The sequence below is a fragment of the Capricornis sumatraensis genome, chromosome 20, assembly GCF_032405125.1.
Source record: "Capricornis sumatraensis isolate serow.1 chromosome 20, serow.2, whole genome shotgun sequence".
NCBI classification, from domain to species: Eukaryota; Metazoa; Chordata; class Mammalia; order Artiodactyla; family Bovidae; genus Capricornis; species Capricornis sumatraensis.
Window position 1 is genome coordinate 52,160,200 of NC_091088.1, and position 16,002 is coordinate 52,176,201.

The 16,002-nt window shown below is 39.8% G+C and overlaps 1 protein-coding gene across 2 annotated transcripts in view; it reads right to left on the reverse strand.

The window, feature by feature from the left end:
• Positions 1–479: 479 nt before the first annotated feature.
• The window catches only part of LOC138095964 (zinc finger protein 567), a 97,725-nt gene continuing 82,202 nt past the window's right edge, over positions 480–16,002 (reverse strand). Inside the window, exons 3-6 of one of the 2 annotated variants that reach the window (XM_068991965.1) lie at positions 13,642–13,715; positions 8,917–9,043; positions 7,978–8,073; positions 480–1,732 (exon numbers count right to left, since the gene is read on the reverse strand). In XM_068991965.1, coding sequence (XP_068848066.1) covers positions 480–1,732; positions 7,978–8,073; positions 8,917–9,043; positions 13,642–13,650 — 1,485 coding nt within the window. In that variant the 5' untranslated portion in view covers positions 13,651–13,715. The remainder of the gene's footprint in view (positions 1,733–7,977; positions 8,074–8,916; positions 9,044–13,641; positions 13,716–16,002) is intronic. The other variant, XM_068991963.1, reaches the window with a different exon arrangement.

Here is a 16,002-nt window from a genome sequence, read left to right on the forward strand (position 1 = left end):
AATTTCTGACAGTCATCACAAAAACTCTATTAGATACACATAATTATCACTGCTTAAAAATAAACAAACTGAGGAACTCAGACACTGCATAATTTGTGCAATGTTGTATAGTCAATAATTGGTGGAAGTGAGATAATGTTAATTAAATAAGGTAAATGGCAAAAGGCACAGCCATAAAATACTTTAATAGGGTCATTTTCTATTAGGAATTCTCATAATTTGAGTGGTAATATGAGGCTTTTCTATATTCATATTAAATTTTTTTCATTATAAGCTCCCTGATTCCCTTAGTAAACAGTGAGTATGAGGCAAAAAGAATTCCCACATTTATTGAATTTTCTTGTGGTATGAGTTACCTGATGTTCCATAATGGAAGTGACAAATGAAGGTTCTCTGACAATAATTACATTATGCATTTACTACTGAGTGAGGCATGAATTCCACATAAAGCTTCCCTATATCCCTAACACCAAGGCTTTCTAGCCAGTATGAATTCTGTAGTGTTCGATGAGCTGTGAGCCAAGAATAAAGGCCTGCCCACATTCTCTACATTCATAAGGTTTGATACCAGGATGAATTCTTTGATGTTCAGTAAGTTGTGAACTACGAATGAAGGCCATTCCACATTCCCTACATTGATAGGGTTTCTCACAAGTATGAATTCGCTGGTGATGAGTCAGTTGCGAAACACGAATAAAGGCTTTCCCACATTCCTTGCATTCATAGGGCTTGTCACCTGTATGAATTCTTTGATGTTGAATAAGGTATGAACTACGACTGAAGGCCTTTCCACAGTCCTTACACTCATAGGGTCTGTCACCTGTATGAACTCTCTGATGTCGTGTAAGCTGTGCATGCTGTCTAAAGGCCTTCCCACATTCTTTACATTCATAGGGTTTCTCCCCAGAATGAATTCTTTGATGTCGAGTAACTTCTGAGCTATGAATAAAGCCCTTGCCACATTCCTTACATTCATAGGGTTTCTCCCCGGTATGAATTCTCTGATGTACAGTAAGTTGTGAATGCTGTCTAAAAGCCTTCCCACATTCTTTACACTGATAGGGTCTAGCACCTGTATGAATTCGCCGATGAACAGTAAGTTGTGAGCCACGAATAAAGGCCTTGCCACAGTCTTTACAGACGTAGGGTTTCTCACCTGTATGAGTCCTATGATGCAGAATAAGTTGTGAATGCTGTCGAAAGGTCTTTCCACATTCTTTACATTCATAAGGTTTGACACCTGTATGAAGTCTCTGATGGAGAATGAGTTCTGAAGTTCGACCGAAGGCCTTCCCACACTCCTTGCAGTCATAAGGTTTCTCACCTGTATGAATTCTCTGATGTTGAACAAGGTGTGAGGTACGACTGAAGGCCTTCCCACATTCCCTACATTCAAAGGGTTTTTCACCAGTATGCGTTTTCTGATGTTGAATAAGGTGTGAGCCATGGCTGAATGCTTTCCCACATTCGTTACATTCAATTGATTTCTCACCAGTCTCACTGCTGGGATGTAGGGTGAGTGATGTATGCCCACACTCAAAAGTGGGCATGTTGCCATAGGTGATCTTCACTTGCTTAAAACAGCACTCATGATTTACTTGTTGTTTTTCAAACTGGCCTTTGTATGCCCAGTCTTCATCATAGCACTGAAGGCTTTCCATTAGCTCCCAATTGAATGACATGACTTCAAAGGTATCTTTCTGCAGAAAGGTCTTACATCTTGACCCCAAGTCTGCAAAATGAAAAAAAGTAAATACAACTTGTTCTCTCCCTCTTAGAGAAATTTAAAAATTCTCCAGTAGATTAGAGAGAAAAAATGAAAATAATCACCATAATTGGTGAACTGCTTGTGTAAGCCTCAAATATTGCTGTGCAATGTCTAAAAAGCACATGAAGGCACAGATATGATGAGACCTCACATGGTGCCAGAAAGGAATAAGAAAACAAGTTAAACCAGTGGTTCTTAGTTCTGCCAGAGGACAGAATCATCCAGAAAGCCTTGTAACGAAATGTTCTTCAAGAACCACCTCACACTGAATCAAAATCTTCAGGTGTAGGCACAAGACACGTGTGTAGATACTTCTCGAAATACAAAGTTAAGATTCACATAACATGAAATTTCTCATCTAATCATTTTAAAGTGTACAATTCAGTGGTTTAGAGTGCATTTCCAGTGTCATGCAATCACTGTCACTGGCTAGCTCCAGAACACTCTCATTATTCCAAATAAAAACGCTATGCCACAGACTCACAGACACAGAGAAGAGACCTGTGGTTGCTGAGATGGAGGGGGAGCGGGGGAGGGTTTGGTTGGGAGTTTGGGACTAGCAGATGTAAACTGTTATATATAAGATGGATAAAGAACAAGGTCCTACTGTATAGCACTATATTCAATTTCCTGTAATAAACCATAATGGAAAAGAATATGAAAAAGAATATACACACAGACATATATATAACAGAATCACTCTACTGTACAGCAGAACAAAACATGTAAATCAACTGTATTTCAATGAAAAGAAAGAAACCCTGTGCCCATTAAGCAGCCACTCCCCATTCTCCAGTCCCTCCAGCCCCTGGCAATCACTAATGGCAGAGCAATACTAATTCTCTGTCTATGGATTTGCCTTTTCAGGGCATTTCATACAAATAAGGCATCTATATTTTTAACACTTTCCACCATGTGATGCTAGTATCAATTAAATGAAAATCTCTGCTTAAACTTTTTCATAGCCTCCCCACTGCACTTAGAATAAATTTCAAATTCAATGCCATGGTTCACAGGTTTTTGGCAAAGCAGGTCCCTGCTTGTCTTTGTAGTCATTCTGTTGCTCTGTCTCCACCAAGGACAATGCATCTTCAAATTGCGTACTCTCAGCCCTCCTTTGAGCATCCCTCCTTTGAGCACCACAGCCCTCCTTTGAGCATCTAGAATAAATCTAGGTCTTTTCCATCTTAGATCTCTATCAGGAATCCTGTCCTGGACCCTTTAACATGGCTGATTTTCTCTTCAGGTTTCAGATTAAAACACACTTTCAAAAAACTCTCAGCACTTTCACTGCCCAGGGTGTGGGTTTCCCTGGTCAATCCTGCAAGCTGTGTGGTGTAGCCATTAAAAAAAAGAAGAAGAAGAAGATGGAAGGGGGCTATGATCCAAGAAATGCAGGTGCCTCTTGAAGCTGGAAAAGGGCAAGAAAACCGATCTTTACCTAGAGCCTACAAAAAGGAATAAGCCCTTTGGACACCCTGAATTTATCCCAGTGAGATATATTTTGGATTTCTAATCTCTAGGACTGTGAGAAAATACACGTGTTGCTTTAAACCACTAAGTTTGTGGTAATGTGTTATACAAGCGTAGGAAACTAATACACACAGAAAGAAAACACTTAGTAACTCAATGTATCATGACTATTCAGTCTTAACTCTGGAGTCCAGTCTTCCAGGGAAATGTAAGATAGAGCCAAGTACAAAGAAAACCAGAAATCTGGTTCTTGGTCTCTGAGCTTTAAAGTACAGATGTCTTGGTAATTTAAGGCTAATTTAAGTCCATGGCAAATATAGTTTTGATTATATATACTTTTGTCCTTAAACATGGACTTTCAATTGCATCTCTGAATCAGGGGTTGGATTTTCTTTATAAGACCAGATGAAATCACTGCAGATGGTGATTGCAGCCATGAAATTAAAAGACGCTTACTCCTTGGAAGAAAAGTTATGACCAACCTAGATAGCATATTCAAAAGCAGAGATATTACTTTGCCGACTAAGGTCTGTCTAGTCAAGGCTATGGTTTTCCAGTAGTCATGTATGGATGTGAGAGTTGGACTGTGAAGAAAGCTGAGCGCTGAAGAATTGATGCTTTTGAAGTGTGGTGTTGGAGAAGACTCTTGAGAGTCCCTTGGAGTGCAAGGAGATCCAACCCGTCCATTCTGAAGGAGATCAGCCCTCGGTGTTCTTTGGAAGGAATGATGCTAAAGCTGAAACTCCAGTACTTTGGCCACCTCATGCGAAGAGCTGACTCATTGGAAAAGACTCTGATGCTGGGAGGGATTGGGGGCAGGAGGAGAAGGGGACAACAGAGGATGAGATGGCTGGATGGCATCACTGACTCGATGGACGTGAGTCTGAGTGAACTCCGGGAGTTGGTCATGGACAGTGAGGCCTGGAGTGCTGCGATTCATGGGGTCGCAAAGAGTAGGACATGACTGAGCGACTGAACTGAACTGAACTGATAATTATTTTAGGCTTTGTGGTTCAGGAGACAAAAATAAGGATGTTATGTAGGCACTTACGTAATAAGAGAGAAAACAAATTGCTACATATTTTATTGATGAAATTCAAAGCATAATAATTTTTTTTTTTTTTTTTGGTAATACAGGTCAAAGAATGAGAAGCACAGAATTCTTTTCTGCGGGAGGTAACATTTCACTTAACTGGAATTCAAGGTTATTGTTCTCCAGCATCAGTTAGTGCTGATCTGTAATCAGATTTTATGTATTTCACTTTTGAAAATGTTTCATATAGATAGTACTGCCAAATACTGATATAAATCCATAAGCATATGATTTGAATTATTTATATGCCCTCTCTTACAAGGCATTTACAGAATTCAACAGGCTCATAGGCTATATAAAGACAGGTAGCAGGACAGATTTAGCTCATAGTTCATAGAGTACAGATGACTGATTTATATCATTAGTTAAGAATAATGCAAACTATACATTTATAAATTATAAAAATGACAGTATGAAGCAAGAATTTCAGATCCCTAAAACAAGATTAGAGTGGGGTGAATCCAAGCAGAGGTCAGCAAACTTTTTCTGTAAAGGCCTACATAGTAAATTTTTTTTAGGCTTTATGGACTACATAAAGTCTCTGTCACATATATATAATTTTAAACTCTTATGAAATGTGTAAGCCATTGTTAGCTTGTGGATGGTACAAAAACTGGCCACAAGCTGGACATGACCCATAGACTGTAGTATGCCAACCCCTAGTCTAGGGCATAGCAGAGTAAAAGATGGTAAAGGTCTTAAGGTCTTACTTTGCTCAGAAAAAGAATTTCAAAGATACTATTTCATACCATCCACCAATAAAAGAAACCAGCTCTCCTTTGAGGAGTGGCTGATTTCAGGAGTGAGGCAAGAAAGATACAGGATAAACCCAGAAAATGTTGTAAGCACCAGAAAATAAGGAAGTAGTGAAAAACAGGAAGAGGGAATGCCCAAAGAACATAGGAGTCAACCTGAAGGTGTTCCCAAATGGCCAAAGCTTTCCCAATGAGCAATTTGAACAGCAAATTAAACAATGGTATTTCTGAACTACAACTCATAGGATACATAAATAAATAAATAGCCTATACTGAAAGAAGTAAATCTCTGAATAAGCAGATGAATGGGAAAGGGGGTAGGGAAAGCCCTCCCATACAGAAGAATTCCAATTAATAAATGCAGGGGCAGTAAGGGACACAAAATCAACACACAGCAACACTACTGTATTAACTGTTATAGACAAGATGGATACTAAAATTATAGTGGGCAAAGTGAGGAGAAATAGCATATCCATGTAGCTGTGAAGTATCTCCCTCCAAGATAATTACCAATTACAGTTGAAAAAGTAGTAACCTTACAGGAAAGAAATATGGAAGAAACCTTAACCAAGTTGATCAAGTTAACACTACCAGTAATATTAACATCATATTGGGGGTTGCAGAGAAGGACACAATATCACTTCTGTGGTATTCCTGCCAAAGATGCATAACCTCAATCTAACTGTAGAAAATATCCGACAAACACAAGTGAGAGACATTCTCCAAAAGAGAACTCATCAAAAGGATCAAGCTCATGAAAGATAGGAATTGTCACAGAGTGGAGGATGCTAAGGAGACACAACAATTAAATGCAATGTGGGATCCCAGACTAGATCCTGGTATAGAAGGAGGACATCAGGGGAAAAACTGATGAAATTCTAATAAGATCTGTAGATCAGTTAATAGTACTATACCAATGTTAATTTCCTGGTTTTGATAACTATACTATGATTATATAAAATTTTAACACTAGGAAACTGAGTGGAGAGTATTTGGGAATTCCCTGTAATAATTTTGCAAATTTTCTACAAGTCTAAACTAATATGATTTCAAAATAAACATATTTCGGAAAAAAACTTTACCAGAAAGAAGGACTGCCCTGATGGTCCAGTGGCTAGGACTCTGAGCTCCCAGTGCAGGGGGCCTGGTTCAATCCCTGGGTTAGATCTCACATGCTGCAGTTAAGAGCTCCTGTACTGCCAATTAAAGATCCTGTGCAGCCAAATAATTAAATAAACAAATAAATATTTAAAAACAAAATTTTTACTAAACAGAAAAAAATCCTATTTCAGTCTTTAGGTGGGAAGAGAAATGCAGGTTTAAGCACATTTTTTAAAAGTCAAGTTAAAGGTTATTGTACTTCTAAACTGCTTGAAAGGCAATAAAATGTGAGGGAAACAAATAGAACAGAAAATATAAAATAAGACAGCAGGAATAAGAACAGACATATGAATGATCACAAATGAGAATGGATTAAATTCTATTAAAATTGATTTAAAAAGGAAACTAATTCTGATTACAGTGACACAACCTAAAATGGCGATTTTTAAAAAGGGATAAGCAAAGATACACCATAATTTTTTAAACTAACAACAGGGCACTTAATATCAGAAAAACTAGAATTCAAGATTAAAAGCACTAAGTGGCAAAATGAAGGATGGACTGTACTGCAAATACAATTTGCAACAAGGATCTACATTTTCCCTTTCTATTAATAAAAATGTTGTATGTAGTAGCAAAATACAATTTTGCTGTTAATACAATTAACAGCTCTCCAAATTTGACAGTACAAGTACAGAGAACGTTAAAAGGACATAAAGACTCTAAACCATATAATAAAAAGGCTTAAAGAGGTGAATGCACCATCCAAACAACACTAGTTTTAAATACACATGGAGTATTTCCCCAAACTGGAACAACTTGACTTATTGACAACACTGGAAGAAAAAAGGCAGTGGAATGAGTTCTTTGGGCTGAGAAAAAACTCTTGCCAACAAAGAATTCCATACTCAGTGAAAATATCCTACAAGAAAGAAGGTAGAATAAAGACATTTTCATGTGATCAGAAACTGAGAGAATTTGTCAACAGCAGACCTACACAAAAGGAAATCTTAAGGGTGTTCTTCAGATAGAGAAAAAAATGCTCCCAGAGGGAAATAAATGACAACAATACAAAGAAGTCAGGAGTTTGTAACTGATAACCAAATATTCAAAGGCTCCAACTTTATCGAGCAAGTGCCAGTTACAAATACTTGCTAACATTTATTTAGTGATTGTTATGGCCTGGCATTGTTCTGGACATTTTCACATACTAACTCATAAAGAAGCCACAATAACTACACGAGGAAGGCACTATTTTTAATCATATTTGCAGAGGAGAATTGAAGTAACTGACCTAAACTCACAGATCTAGTAAGTGACTGAGCCAGGATGTGAACTCACAAAATCTGACTCTAGAGTATTCCCTCAGTCACTCTACATCCTAACCTCTCAAAAGGTACAAGAATAAATGGATTGCTAAATTAGGTAAAGCAAGAAGCTGTTTTAAGAAAATAAGTATTTTTTAAGGAATGAAGACATCTGCAGAAAAAATGATGCTAAGAACAGGTGAAACAGGTGCCCCTGGAGAAGAAAGAGGGGCACATTCCTTTTTGAAATGAGATGAAACATGAGAGAAGAAAGAACAAGAAGGAGTTAATGGGGATAAGGATGAAGTTCCCTTGGAAGTGGATGCTCTGTTCTTTAGGGCCTCATGTCTCAGGCTTTTCTTCCTTAGCAAGGTTTTGAGGGAGTTTCAGGACAATAACTCAAGTTCCTCTGATGAGTTAACACTCCTGCAGGGCTGTCATTGACAGTGACTTTCCACCATTGGATCAGCCCTCACTCACCTGGGCACCATGGTCCTGTCATATCATTCACAACCATCCAGGGTTCTTTCCCTTGCTCCAGTAAGGAGACCACATCGGGCTTAGAAATGGAAAGTCCTGTTTATAGGAAAAGAAATGGGGCATGATCATGCTGTTTCCAAACTCCAACCCAGTCCCCCGGTTGCTGAGGAAGAGAGGCAGTTACACAAAGGGAGGTGTGAGGCTGTCCGCAGGTTAGGAAGGTGGAGGTGCCAAGGCACTATCCGTTTGCACTTCGATGAAGCACTAAACAATTCCCCTGGAGACAGAGCAGCCACTTGTAAGTCTTCCTAGAAATTCACCATGAAGAAACCAGAAACTGCATTCTCCACTTGCTCTCGCCTTCTCCCCAGTCCTCACCCTTCCTGGCCCTGCTCTATGCCCAGCTGTGCCCTAGTTTACCTGTATTGCATGTGTGTGCTTGTGTGAGTGCTCAGTCATTCAATGTCTGACTCTGCAATTGCATGGACTGTGGCCCTTCAGGCCCCTCTGTCCATGGAATTTTCCATGAAAGAATACTGGAGTGGGTTGCCATTTCTTCCTCCAGGGGATGTTCCCAACCCAGGGATCAAACCCATGTATCCTACATTCTTTACCACTGATCCACCTGGAACATAAGGACTGTATTACCGTGGTCTTATCATTTCTCACTGGGTTTGGTAGGTGGAAAGCCTCAGTGGGCAGGAAGAGACAGTCCAGCATATTTCTTTCTCCTCTCCCGCCCTCCTCTGACCCAGGAGTTCTGGATACAGCTACACCTGCTGCTAGCCAGCCCTTCTCCATGGCTTGTGCTCTCACCATCTTCCAGTGGCAGTCTTTCCTACTTTGACCCCTCCAGCCAGAGGGGGTAACAGCCTCCCATTGCTGTAGTCCCGGGCAGCCATCTTTCCTGGCTGCTCCTGTATTATACAATGTTCTTACCTAGTGAGACCAAGTTGCCAAAGTTTTCCAAAGTCACCTCCCTGTATAGGTCCCTCTGGGCAGGTTCCAGGCACTTCCATTCTTCCTGAGAGAACTCTACAGCCACATCCCTAAATGTCACCAATCCCTGAAACAATAAACCCAGGCACTACCAGTAAATGAAATGACTTTTATTTTTTAAATTACAAAATTTTTCAAAATCCACAGAAGTATAGAATATAGTATAATGGCCCCCATGCGTCCATTATTCTGCTTCAGTCATTTAAGAGGACCTTACACATTTCCATTTTTTACCCTTGGTGTTTTCTGAGATGAATCCCACATACAAAATTATAGTATTTCACTCACAAATACTTTAGTATCTAACAGATTAGACTTAAAAACAATTTTTTTAAAGATTCATTTATATATTTTTTGGCTGTGCTGGGTCTTCGTTGCTGAGCATGGGCTTTCTCTAGTTACGGTGGGTGGGGGATCCTCTTTGTCATGGTGCGTGGGCTTCTCATTCTGATGGCTTCTCTTGGAGCAGAGCATGGGCTCTAGGGCATGCAGGCTTCAGTAGTTGCAGCACATAGGCTCTAGAGCACTGGTTTAGCAATTGTGGCACACGGGCTTAGCTGCTTCATGGCATATGGGATCATCCCAGACCAGGGATTGAACTGGTGTCCCTCACATTGCAAGGCAGATTCTTAACCACTGGCCCACCAGGGAATAACCAGAATATCACTATCACATGGAATAAAATTAACAACAGTTTCCTAATAACTAGATCAAGTTTCAAGTTTCAAATTGCCTTATTTTTCTTATTTTTCCAGAAATGATTTTTGATGGTTGGTTTGTTGAAATCAGGATTCAAACAAAATCCACCCCTTGAAACTAGTTTACAGACTTCCTGTATCTCTCAAATCTGTAACAGCCCCTTTAAAAAGTTTTATTGCTATTTATTCATTAAAGAAACATTTGAATCAGTAGCATCTCCCAGATTCTGAATTTGGCTCATCACATCTTCATGGTAGTGTTTAATAGGCTGCTCTACTTCCATATTTTTTTAAGGGTCATAAATATGTCAGAGGTTGTACTGTGTTCTTCCTGTAGCGTCTCATTAGGAGGCACATAATGACTGGTTGTCTCATTTTTAATGAGGTTAAAATTCATGCAGTTGGGGAAAATAGAAAAATTACTCTGCCCAATGTGAGACAGTCCTAGGTACAAAGCCTTTCTGAAGAAAGGCATCTTCTTGTTCAGTCTCTCAGTCGTGTCTGACTCTTTGTGACCCCATGGACTGCACCACACCAGGCTTCCCTGTCCTTCACCATCTCCTGGAGTTTGCTCAAACTCATGTCCACTGAGTCAGTAAGACATTCCTAGGTATAAAGCCTCTTTGAAGAAAGGTACCTTCTACCAGTTCCCTAAGGACTACCACATATCAAACCAATTAAGTTAATTCAATGGGGAAAGATTAGTCTGTTAACAAATAGTGCTGGAATAAGTGAGTATTAAATACAAATTAACTCAAAATAGATTGTAGATATAAATATAAATGCTAAAATCATAAAACTTTTAGAAGAAAACATACGAGTACATCTTCACAGCCTTGGTCAAGCAATGGTTTCTTAGGCATGGCACCAACCACCAAAAATAAACAAAAAGAACAAAAGAACAAGAAGATAAAATAAATTTCATCAAAATTAAAAACTTTTGTTCTGCAAATAATTTCATAAAGAAAGTGAAAATCTAACCCACAAAACTGAGAGAAAATACTGGCAATTTGTATATCAGATAAGAGACTTGAATCCAGAATATATAAAGAACTCTTACAACTCAATAATAAAAAAGACAACCTAATTTTAAACTAGCCAAAGAATCTGAAGAGATTTCTCCCAAGAAGATATACAAATGGCCAATAAGCATATGAAAAGATGCTCAACATCACTGGTCATTAGGCAAATGCAAATCAGAACCACAATAAAATGGTACTTCACATCCATTAGGATGGCTATTATGAAAAACAGAAGAAAACAAAAAAATAAAACTTCCAAAAACACATTTCGGTGAAGATGTGGAGAAACTAGAAAGCTCTTACGTTGCTGGTAGGAATCTAAAATGGGGTAGCCACTTTGGAAAACAATTGTGATAGTTCCTCAAAATGTTAGAGTTATCAAGCTACCCAGAAGTTCCACTCCTAGGTAGAGAGAAAAACGTCCACCTAAAAACACTGGTAAATACTGATGTTTACAGCAGCATTATTCATGATAGCCAAAAAGTAGAAGCAACTCAAATGTCCAAAGACTGATGAGTTGATGAACAAAATGTGGTCTACAATGTCCATGGAATGTTGCTTGCTATAAAAATTAACAAAGTACGAATACACGCTGCATCATAGAAGTTTGAAAACATACTGAGAAAAAATATCACACATAAAAGATCAAATATTGAATGACTCCTTTATACAAAAAGTCCAGAATAGGCAATTTCATAGAGACAGAAAGTAAATTAGTGGTTGTCAGGGCAAGAGGAGGGGAGTTTGGGAGTGATGGCTAATGCAAACAGGATTATTATTTTTTGGTAGTGATATAAATGTTCTAAAATGGCTTGTGCTGACAGTTGCACAACTCTGCAAATATACTAAAAACCACTGAACAGTACACTTATATGGATGACTTTCATTGTATGTGAATTCTATATATATGTATAATAAATAGAGCTGTTAGTGCAACTGAAGGCTTTTGTTAATGCTGGTTAAATCTACTAATATATACCATATTAGAAATTAAAAGAGAGAAAATGTTTAAATTATTATTAATTTATTTAAATAACTAATAATAAGCCTGTTACATGTTAATATAAATAACACATTGATGGAAAAGAACCATCAAAATAAAAAAGCATTTAGTAGTACAGTGTTATATTTTTGCAAATCTCTTTAATGACTGGCTGAATGAAAGAGATTTTCATACCTTCTGTATTCAACCTGTTGGTCAACTTAACTTTATTTTTTGTCCATGCCACATGGCTTGCAGGATCTTAGCTTCCCACCCAGGGACTGAACCTGGGCCATGGTAGTGAAAGCTTGGAATCCTAACCACTGGGCCACCAGGGAATTCCCCAGTCTGTTAGGATAACACATTTCATATAGTTTCTGGGAAATTCCACTGTACACTCATTAGAGTTGTGAGTGAAAAAAGGAAATAATGTGTTAGTATTATTATTGAAGTAATTTTGGCCCCTAGACCTCCTGAAAGGGTCTCAAAGTCTTCCTGGACCACTTTAAGAACTGCTGACCTAGCGTTACATTAACATGAAAGACTTGAAAATACAGTGTGCTGAGTAAAGAAAAAAATCTTGTAAAAAATAGAGTATGATAAGTGAAGTGAAGTCACTCAGTCGTGTCCGACTCTTTGCGACCCCATGGACTGTAGCCTACCAGGCTCCTCTGTCCTTGGGATTTTCCAGGCAAGAGTACTGGAGTGGACTGCCATTTCCTTCCCCAGGGAGAGTATGGTAAGTGTACATCAAATTTAAAAATGGCAAACTCTAATACAAGTAAAAAGTAAAAACTCTAAAGTAAATTGTTTAGTAGGTATCCATGTGGGTTTCCCAGGTGGTACTAGTAGTAAAGAACCCATCTGCCAATGCAGGAGACATAAGAAACGCGGATTTGACGCCTGAGTTGGGAAGATCCCCTGGAGGAGGGCATGGTAACCCACTCTGGTACTCTTGCTTGAAGAATACCATGGACAGAGAAGTCTGGCAGGCTACAGTCCATAGGGTCGCAAAGAGTCAGACACGTCTAAAGTGACTCAGCACACACGCATGCATGAATCTATGTATGGCAAAATTATTATAAGAATCAAAGTAAAAAAAAAAAATCAAAGTACCAACAAACACAAAATTAAACATAGTCATTAACACTGGCAAGGCAGGCCTTCCCTGGTGGTCCAGTGGTTAAGAATGCACCTTGTAATGCAGGGGACACCGGTTCAGTCCCTGATCCAGGAAGATCCCACATGCTGCAGGGCAACTAAGCCCCTGTGCCACAACTACTGAAGCCTGAGCCCTAGAACCTGTGCTTTGCAATAAGAGGAGACACCGCAGTGAGAAGCCTGTGCACGACTCCAGAGTAGCTCCACTTGTCACAACTAAAGAAAAGCCCTCACATAAAAACGAAGATCTAGCGCAGCCACAGATAAATAAATAAATTAAAAAACACTGGCAAGGTAGTATATGTGAAGGGATGTGGGAGGGGTTCCTCAGATGGTACATTAAGCTGAGTGATGAATATATCAACATTCATTTTATTATTCTTTATATCACATGCATGTTATAGATATGTTTTCATATATATTCTTTGATAATGTGAAATTTTTTATGATTTTTATGGGGGGTGACATTTAAAAATCAAAGAGAAAAAAAGAAACTACTTGGGTTAATGAAAAAGGTCAAGGTTATCTTCTTTTTGGCTCTATTTAGCCACGGTTCTGATAAGGGCAGCTCTCGTATTTCTCTCAAGAGAATATACTTCTGCTCCATTGGTGCTCTGGTAAGAACACTGATGGAGAAAAGAGGGCCACCAGAAGTGGGGGCAGGGGGGCATCATTGTTCATTCCCTGCATTGGAGGAACTGAGAGCAGGTTATTGAATGGGGCTCAAGCGAGACAGGAAAATTTCAGGATAAGGAACACAAATGTGGATATTATTTCAAGAACAGTGGAAATTTCCACTTACCTGGATCATGGCTTTTAGAACCACCTGTCCTGCTTGGATTTCTTTAGATTCTTCTATTGAACAAGTGAAGAATCCTGAAAAAGAGAAGGGGCACATCTCATAAACTGAGCTTAATTAGAGACAGCATTTATTTAGGCTTCTCTAGTAGCTCTGACCGGAGAAGGCAATGGCACCCCACTCCAGTACTCTTGCCTGGAAATCCCATGGACCAGAGGAGCCCAGTGGGCTGTAGTCCATGGGGTCGCTAGGAGTCGGACATGACTGAGCAATTTCACTTTCACTTTTCACTTTCCTGCATTAGAGAAGAAATGGCAACCCACTCCAGTGTTCTTGCCTGGAGAATCCCAGGGACGGGGGAGCCTGGTGGGCTGCCATCTATGGGGTCGCACAGAGTCGGACACGACTGAAGCGACTTAACAGCGGCAGCAATAGCTCTGATGGTAAAGCATCTGCCTGCAATGCAGGAGACCAAAGTTTGATCCCTGGGTTGGGAAGATTCCCTGGAGAAGGAAATGGCAACCCACTCTAGTATCCTTGCCTGGAAAATTCCATGGACAAAGAAGTGTGGCAGGCTGTATAGTCCATGGGGTCTCAAAAGAGTCGGACACAACTGAGTGACTTTTTTTTTAATTTAGCCATAAGCCACCTAAACAGACAAGCTTAAAACAACTGTACTTCCGGGGTCCCTGCTTGGCTTCTTTCGCCACCTCCTTGATTCCCCACACAACACTAATACCAAGAACTAATGAGTTAACAAAACCCAGCCCTTTCCTAGACCATAGGGAAACTGAAAGATGGAATCAAGGCGAACGTGCTCCATCATTCACACAGAATCCAAGCATCTCAGCAGGTGGGGTTCCGGCTGGGACAGTCTCTGTCCCAGAGACTGGGATAGCATCACCTATTATTAATGCTAATCTATACCCCAGATGGGGCCTAGACAGCTCCCAGTCATTCCAAGCAGACCTTCCTTTGTGGCTGAGGCAAGGAAGATTGCAACACAGACTCACTCAACCTTCATGTGAGGACAGTACCTACAGGCTGGGACCTACAGGCTAGGAGCAGAGCATACCTGTGCAGGTCAAACCATATGAAAAAGACATCCTTAAACAAAGTCTTCCAGCTTTTCTGGGCTCAACAGGCAAAACCTTTTGGGTATGTCCCTGGCTCTGCGTTCTCCTTCCAAGTCCAAACAGGGGCCACACCAACAATACGAGGGGCTCTCTCAAAGCTTCCAGCCAGAGCTGGACTAACCAGATAGGAGCAAGGAAACCACAGTAATACAGGCATCTTACAAGCATACAGGCACATGCAGAGTACTGACCTGAGTGAGAACTCAGTTCCTAGAAGCCTCTTGGCCAGGCAATCCTTATTTTCCACCTAAGCCCTCTCCACTGCTTTCCTGAAGAATAAGATTCCTTCTGCGGCTGGCAGCTGCTGAGGCTGGTGGGAGAGCAGCTTACTTCAAAATTAGGAGAATGCAGGGGGTTTTTTTGGTCTGTTTGCTTTTTGGTTTTTTTTGGCCGTACTGAGCAACATGCAGAATCTTAGTTTCCTGACCAAGGACCAAACCTGCAACCCCTACAGTGGAAACTCAGATTCTTTTTTTTTTTTTTTTAAATTATCTTTACTTTCAGATTCTTTTTTTATTGAAGTTAAAATTATTCATTTATTCACAAATAGTTATAGATCACATACTATGTGCTCAGCATTAGGGGATATAGTCATTGCATACATAAAATTTATAATCTCATGTGAAGTATTATAACCTCATCGAGCATTATACAAATATGTATTTAGTAACTCTTAAGTGCTCTGCAAGACAGCTGCAGTAAAGAGTATATGGCAGTTGGATGGAAGCTCTAATTCTTTTTTTTTTGGAAGCTCTAATTCTTAATGACTGAACTGCAGGGAAGTCCCATAATTCAGGTTTGTTTTTTTTTTTAAGAGGCTGGTTCTAATTAGAGAGGCAAAGAGCTTACTATGGTGAGGAGAGTCAGAAGGAAGACTAAATCATTGGGGGGTGATGTCAAGAAGATTTCAGAATGTGATCTGGGGCCTAAAAATCAGAGAATTTAATAGAGAAAAAAAGGACAGAAGGTGGCTCAGTGGTAAAGAATCCACCTGCCAAGCAGGAGACATGGGTTCAGTCCCTGGGTTGCGAAGATCCTCTGGAGAAGGAGATGGCAACCCACTCCAGTAGTCTTTCCTGGAAATGCCATGGACAGAGGAGCCCAGTGGGCTCCAATCCATGGAGTGACACAGAGTTGGTCATAACTGAGTGCACACACATGGAAAGGGACAGAAGAGCACTCTGAGCAGAGTGAAGAGTAGTGGCAAAAAACAGTGGACCAAATGTAG